This window comes from Limulus polyphemus, unplaced genomic scaffold, assembly GCF_000517525.1.
Source record: "Limulus polyphemus unplaced genomic scaffold, Limulus_polyphemus-2.1.2 Scaffold327, whole genome shotgun sequence".
Taxonomy (NCBI): domain Eukaryota; kingdom Metazoa; phylum Arthropoda; class Merostomata; order Xiphosura; family Limulidae; genus Limulus; species Limulus polyphemus.
Window position 1 is genome coordinate 339,795 of NW_013665937.1, and position 7,774 is coordinate 347,568.

General features: G+C 31.8%; 1 protein-coding gene across 3 annotated transcripts in view; it reads left to right on the forward strand.

The window, feature by feature from the left end:
- LOC106457409 (general transcription factor IIH subunit 1-like) overlaps positions 1-7,774 on the forward strand; it is a 21,674-nt gene that overhangs the window by 1,550 nt on the left and 12,350 nt on the right. For 2 of the 3 annotated variants that reach the window (XM_022383326.1, XM_013916823.2), the window contains exons 2-6: positions 1,252-1,440; positions 2,521-2,722; positions 3,269-3,365; positions 5,778-5,934; positions 7,414-7,563. In XM_022383326.1, coding sequence (XP_022239034.1) covers positions 1,287-1,440; positions 2,521-2,722; positions 3,269-3,365; positions 5,778-5,934; positions 7,414-7,563 — 760 coding nt within the window. In that variant the 5' untranslated portion in view covers positions 1,252-1,286. Of the gene's footprint in view, positions 1-226; positions 288-1,251; positions 1,441-2,520; positions 2,723-3,268; positions 3,366-5,777; positions 5,935-7,413; positions 7,564-7,774 lie in introns of those variants that run through there. The other variant, XM_022383328.1, reaches the window with a different exon arrangement.

Consider the following 7,774-nt stretch of genomic DNA (forward strand, 5'->3'; position numbering starts at 1 on the left):
ATATATATATATATATATATATATATATATATATATATATACATTTTGTTCTTTGTATTCAGGCTGGTATGTTTGTATTATGAAAGAATTTTAATAACACTTAAAGTTAGCCAGAATAAGAAAGAAAGATCATACTTTGGTATTTTATGACTTGCAGTTTTATGCTATTTTTTATCTTGATTATTTAATATATATAGTAAACAAGGTACAATTTTGTCATTCATAGCTATCCTTGTACATCCACACTGGGGAGAAATTTAAATCGAAACCCACTTTACCTTATTAAGGTAATCGTTGATTCCTTTTATAAACAGTAAAGTGTCATTCTCTACCACTGCCAATGGCAATTAATTTCATAAGTCAATCACCCAATTAGAAAAATTAAACTTGTATATGGAGCATGACCTGTCTATCAGATTTTAAACTTGTGTCCTCTTATCCCCAGGTTATAGCATAAAGAAATATATATTTGTGTAGATGAATACCACATATTCTCAAATGACTCTTCACATTAATTATACCTTCAGATAATTTCTTTTAATTGGTTGTAGTTGCTTTAGCCTAATAATTTATAGCACATATTCTGTGTTGAACATGATGTATGAATTTAAAAAGCTAGATATTTTATAAAATATTTTAGCTTATAAAATTCAGTTTTCATCCAAAACATTCAACTCAATATATTTCAGTAGTCCTTCCTGTCCATAAATGTGTCTAAAAATTTAAATAAATATCAGTATATTGCCAATTAAAATATTAGTAACTGTTCAAATTGTTCTCCACTTTTAATGATGATATCTTAAATATATATTTGTAGTGTGATCTTTACAAAGTTACGTACATTTTCAATGAAGGAAGAGAAAATTACATTTTGTATTTTATATCACAATTAAGAATTTCCAGATTTAAATTGGAATTTTTGAATGCATAATGTTTGGCCTGCAGTAATCCATAACCTTTTTAATAGAAATGTTTCCAAAATTTGTAAGTTTGAAAAACGTGATTCAACAAACTCTTCAAGATCCATCTCAATAATTATTTCATTTTAACTAATATTTAAGATTACAACAAAAATATATATTTTCTTACCAAGTTAAAGTAAATAAATTTTAGCAGGTTTAGTGATTCTGATGGAGCCAAATACTATAGATGATTTGTTTATGATTTCACTGAAGCTCAGAATTGTACCAGTTTAATGTCTTTGTAGAGGCAGAACTTTATCCTTTTCAAAGTTTGTTGTTGAACTTGCAGCTCAGACGTACATGTAACAGGAATTACACACAATAATGGGGACTTCCTCGGAAGATGTACTGCTGATGGTAAATCACGTCCGTCACAAGAAAAGTGATGGCACTCTGTATCTGATGGCTGAACGAATTGCATGGATGCTGGAAGGAAAAGACACATTCAGTGTGAGCCATATGTATGCAGACATTAAAAGTAAGTATATCCATGTACTGAATAAGTATTAAAAAAAATGAAACCCAATAAAAATGTGAATTTTTTTATATTTATATAAACACTCAGGTAACACAGTGAAAAGACAAATTTAAGTTTAAAACTGAACAGTGAGATATAATGTCAGATAGAATGTTGAACTAGTAAGAAACATGTTTTTTAACCAAAAGTAATAACTTTGTACACTTTAAGTTTTGAACCATCTTGCTGTTTTATGAAATGGTACAACATTTATTTATTTGTATTATTTTGTAATATTTATTTATTTAAATTCAAAAACCTTTAAAATAAGCTTTATATTTTTTTTTATTGCCAAATGTGTTTCATTGATTGAAAGCCTATAAACACTGATAAAATACAACATTATATCAGATTCAATATGCATTAATGGTGGAAAGTAAATCAACTTCCATCAGTGTTTCCTCTAATTTTTCTTTGTACTGAACAGACTATAAACTCCTCTGAGCATTAAGTTTCTGTCCAGCACTTATATTTTTAATAGCTTTTGGTGCTTGTACACCTGCATTATGTTTAGATGTAGTATTATTCAAATTGTATGCCTCTGTCTTCCACACAGAACTATTACCAAGTGACTAATTTGTGAGTGGCCTATTGTTTTCGATGCACAGTACATGCCAGAAGCTGTGCAGCCACTCATGTGCACAGCTTAGAGGGAACATTGAATTCCATCAGAGTTTATTAAGTTTCATTATGTTTATTTCTCCTAAAAAAATCATAAAAAATATCCTAATGGTATGATACAGTTTTTACAGTGTAAGCACTTGTGAATATGATGGAAGTGAAATGATTGTGTTAAAAGTCATTAGAATTATAAAAAGTATGTATTTTCATGTCATTTTGTCTTCTAACTTAATGTTTTTAAAGAATTAGAAAACATAAGCTCATGAGTTCAAACATTGCAAAATATTACTTGTTTTCAACACAAAAAAAGCAAAAGGTTGGCATAAGTTAGTTGCTAGTTAAATCATTTTATTTCATTTATCATATAATGCTGGCATTTGAGTGAACTTGCATACCAATTGTCCTTTCTTTTTGTTTTAGTGCAAAAAATATCACCAGAAGGAAAATCAAAAATCCAGCTGCAAGTGGTGTTACACAATGGAGATACCACTACTTTCCACTTCATCAACCCTATGGGTGTAGAAATTCAACTGGCAGAGAGGAATGATGTGAAAGAACTCCTTCAACAGCTCTTGCCTAAATTTAAGCGAAAAGTTAATAAAGAATTGGAAGAAAAGAACAGGTAAGTAAAGCATCAGTATGTAGTAGAAATGATTTGCATCAGATTTTGATATTGTCAAAATATGTAGAAATTGTTTTCTTTAATATAGTATGCACACTCAGGTAAGTATTAACAAGCTGTTTATTCCCTAATTTTCAGTATGTTTTCACATCAATTATACAAAGCATGTAAGTAGGTTTTCTCTTATAATGTCAATGTTTTTGTATGAAAAAATGGATCACAATGTAGGTATTCATAAGCTTAGTATTCTTTAAACTTTTCTCCTTTCAAGTTTAAGTGTTTTCTGATTTCACAAGCTTATTCTTGTATTACTCTATCCAATTTTAACCATGTAAATGTGGCCAATTTGATTACAAGTGTTTTATTTATATTACCTGTGACACTTTAAGAATAGAATGAGTTATTTGATATATTCATTTAAAGAATTTTTGACACAATATCCAGATTTAAAGTTTGTTAAATGATAAAATATGTTATACTGTTTTTATCTGTGATTGTAAACACTTATAGATTTGTATAGGAAAGTGATATTGAAATTTAATTTAGAATGCTACAAGAAGATCCCCAGCTTTTCCAGTTATATAGAGACCTAGTTGTCAGTCAGGTTATTACTCCAGAAGAATTTTGGGCCAACCATGCTGCTGTAAGTATATAAAATATACATTTCTATTGTGTTTTTAAATACAAACAGTTTAGAAAAAGGAAACTATGCTATTTCATGCGTCTACCTCAAAAGCAAAGGAACATGTACTATACCATAATGATGTTATTTCATTCAGTTTTTAACATTTGACTAGTAAGCTACCTTTAGGATCAGGCTATCATAAACATGTAGTTTGTTTATTAATATCTGTAGACAAGTCATTATTTTGTGAAACTAAGCAATAATGTTAATCCATATTCTATTAATTTCATAATTTGAACCAGATTTTAAAAATGTGCACAATTTAACTTGGTTTACTATAAATTTATATATATTTATATAACATTAATAACAACCAAAAACTATTATGTATTTTTTCAGTACTCTCAATCACTTGAAAGTCTGAATATCTTGTAGAATTGAAATTGTTTCATCTTTCATGAATGTGTAAAGCATTTCATATAATTTCTAACAGTAGCATGGAGATCTTTTTTTATACATACTGTGATAATGTAAATAAGGAACTGTATACTTGAGGCTTTTCAAGTTATGCTCATATATCTGGCAGAGCATCAATCTCAGGTCACTGGTCACCTGTGTTCAAGTCCGAGGCACAGCATTAAAGGTGCATGTGGAAGGGTCCAGAAGATCAGGATCTCCCATTTCCCAGACCAAAAAAAAAATATATTTAAAAGTATAGAGCCATTATTACTCAAGTAATTATTTTATACTATTAATGAAAATTGGGATATTATATCTCTTGTTATTAATATTATTTGAAAACAATAATGATATATTTATTTTACAAGTTAAACTGTTACTTTATGTGTATCATTAACAACTAGACTTTGTCATTAAATCTATATTCTGATCCAAAAGTTGTACTTTTCCTTTTCAAAATCATTTATCTGCCCCTGAGCATAATATCATCTATTTGAATCTACACTATCCTACCAAAAATCATGGGACATGGGTAGTTATGAATAAAACATGTCTTTATTCCAAGATATTATTATGGCCTTAATAACTGCTTCAATGCATCGTGGAAGACTGTCTACTAATTTCTGATAGAAAGCTGGTGGTATTGTGCTCCTCTCCTACTATAAAGCATTAGTAAGCTCCATTACTGAGGAGGGCCATCTTGGCCTTGTCCTAATTATGTGTTCCAGTTCATCCCAAAGATGTTCTATCAGACTGAGGTCAGAACTCTGTGCTGGCTACTGCAATTTTCCGATGTTATTCTCTTCAAACCACGTGTTCACAATCCTTGCTTTGTGACATGGAGCATTATCATATTGGAATGTGTAAGGGCCAGTCCATAAAGTTGCCACAACGTAGGACACACAGAATTGTTCAGAACATCAGTGTAGGACTCAGCATTCATGGATCCATGCACAGTGACCAGTGGAACTAGTCCATATATGAGAAGCACCCCATACCATGATACCACCACATCCAAACTTCACTGTTGGGAAAACACACTCGGATAATAAAGAGTTCTCCAAGCATCCTCCCTACCCAACCACATCAGTCTGGAAGAGCGTGTAGTGTGACTCGTCACTCCACGGGACCAATTCCCATTGATCCATGGTCCAGGTTTGGTGTGTCTTGCCCCATGCCAGTCAACAGTGTGCATTTATCAATGGCTTGTGGGCTGCAGCTCTTCCATGAAACTTCATAACATGCAGCTCTTGATGTATCATGGAAACATTTATAGGATTACCTGTGGCTGCTCGCATCTCCAAAAACCGATTCTCTAACATCTGATGGCAAAATGAGGTAACCAGCCTTCTCAAGGTGTATCGGCTCCTGTCAGTCAGTATTTTATGCCTACCTGGTTGTTTCTCGGGCTCATTGTCACCTATGGACTTCCATTTCTTCAACATGTTTCCAGTTGTTGACCTGGGAATGTTTAATTGTTGTGCAATAGCATGTAAAGACATTTTCCCCAAATGACATCCAACTATCCTTCCTCTCCGAAACTCTGTTAGCCGTTTCCGAGTACTTATCGTTTGGCGTACAAGTTCAAAATGACTTCCGAGCAAACTACTGATCACCCTTATAGACCAAACTATTTGCATATTTGATGACGAGGAACCCACTTTGAGACTAATAATGGCTGGAGACAGCTTGAATGGGTAATGAAGAAAAACTTTAATATAAGTTTAACATAACAGCAAATGTACAACGTTTCGACAAGGTTTTGTTATGTTAAACTTATATTAAAGTTTTTCTTCATTACCCATTCAAGCCGTCTCCAGCCATTATTTGCATATTTCATCATCACATTCATTTTCCTGCAGTCAGAGGTATGTCCCATGACTTTTGGTAGGATAGTGTACCTATCTATATATGTCTACATGTGATTATATATAAATGTTGATACAAAGAATTTATTGCTGTTTTTTATAGCAAAGAAAAGCTGCTGTTAAGCAGACTATGAAACAAGGTGTTGGGGTTTCCCCAGCTTTTCTAGCTGGCATAAAACCTCAGACAGATGGATGTAATGGTCTGAAATACAACATCACGGCAGATATTATTGAATCAATATTCAAAACATATCCTGCTGGTATGTCTTTTATGATCTTTCTGATCAACTGTTTTTGGTTATTAATAAAATTGCAAATATAATCAATGGGCCTTTGAAAATTTTATAAAACTGCTGATCTTGTCTAGTAATAGGATGTGTGCAGTGAACATTAGAGAGAAATTGAAACAAAATTCAAGATGTTCATTATGCAGCTGAGTAGTATCTGACTTGCTTGTTAACATTTCAATAAATTTTCAGTGTTCTTACTACAGTTTGTTTTTAATTCTAGAAAAATATTCATTGCAAAATAAAATAAAAGATATTAAATTTCATTTTTGTCTTGTAGAAAATTTACCTTGAACAAATTATACATTTTATTCTAATGCCTAAGTTGTGAGTAAAAATTCTTGGTTGATTATGTAATTTTGATTTATTTTGAAAAATCTCCTTCACTTGTAGTTTAGCCTTGTTTTCAGCTTTATTGATTGTTTTGAACATTTTGGTGGGTGAAACTACATCAAATTTAACTATCACATGTCAAAAAAATGCTTGAGCTGTCCTTGAACCTAGGATTAGAGTCTTCTTTTAGATGATATCCCATTCTTATGAAAATTAAGCAGACATAGGCATCCTTACACGTTGGACAGCAGAAATTATAAATGAAGTGAGTGTTGAGAGCACTTGATTCGATCTTTAAACTTGAAAAAAAAGTTTAATTCTCAATAGAGGTCTAAACACACATTGAAGGTGAACTTGTGGATAGATTCTGTTGGTTTTGGGTGTTTAATTTCTTGAACAATTTTATTGATGAAAAAAATCTATAAATTTGCTTCTTAAAGAGTTAAGTTTTAAAACATATTTTAGACTGAGTAACTCTCACTGATCATTCTGTGTTTGTGAGACAAGACATTTCACAAGGTTTTCTTTAAAATGAAGTGGAACAAAGTTGTCAAAGTGTGTGTGTTTATTTTGGTGTAGGCTAGTTTTTGATAACAGCCAACATCAAAATATCCTTGTTTGTTTAGACCACAGTTTTTCAGTTTGACAGATTCTGGTTCTCACAAAAGCAACAGTCACGTGTTATTTGTGAATTCTGATGGCCAGTGTGTGTGAGGGTACATACATTGGCTCGACTGTCAGATCATTCAAAAGAACATTGTAATCTCAGGATTAAGCACAATTTAAAAATTTTTCAATATGCATGGAGTGAATGTGATGTGGTCTTGTCCCCACGAATAATCAAGGTAATTAGTAAAGCTGAAAATGAGGCTATGCTACAGGTGAAGGGGATCCTTTTGATTCTTCAAGAGAAACCAAAATTAAACAATCAACAAATTACTACTGAATTTTTACTCCCAATTTAGGTATTTTAACTTTATTTAAACTATTACACTCTATTACATAATATTTTGTTTGTAAGATATCTAAATGTACTCTTATAGTCATAAACTTTGTGGTGGTAAAGTATTGACTTTTTTCTGGTAGACAAAGGTTTCATTCTTCAATTAATTTCTCTAGTGAAAATGAAACATCTGGAACATGTTCCCTATAAGATGTCTGAAAGTGAGTTTTGGACCAGATTTTTCCAGTCTCACTATTTTCACAGAGATAGGCTTAATGCTGGCTCTAAGGACTTGTTTTCAGAATGTGCCAAAAATGATGAACAAGGTATGGTGACCTTAACAGTTGTCATCAAATCTTATGTACTCAATGAATATTTTATAAGAAGTTTACAGAGACATCTCAAAAGTAAATAGACACCATGATGTTTATTTAATAGTCATTTAATTAAGAAAGGCATCCAACAGCTCCCATGACCAAGTGAGACATCTGATATGAACCCCATCGAGCATGTCTGGGCCACACTTGCTCAAGCAGT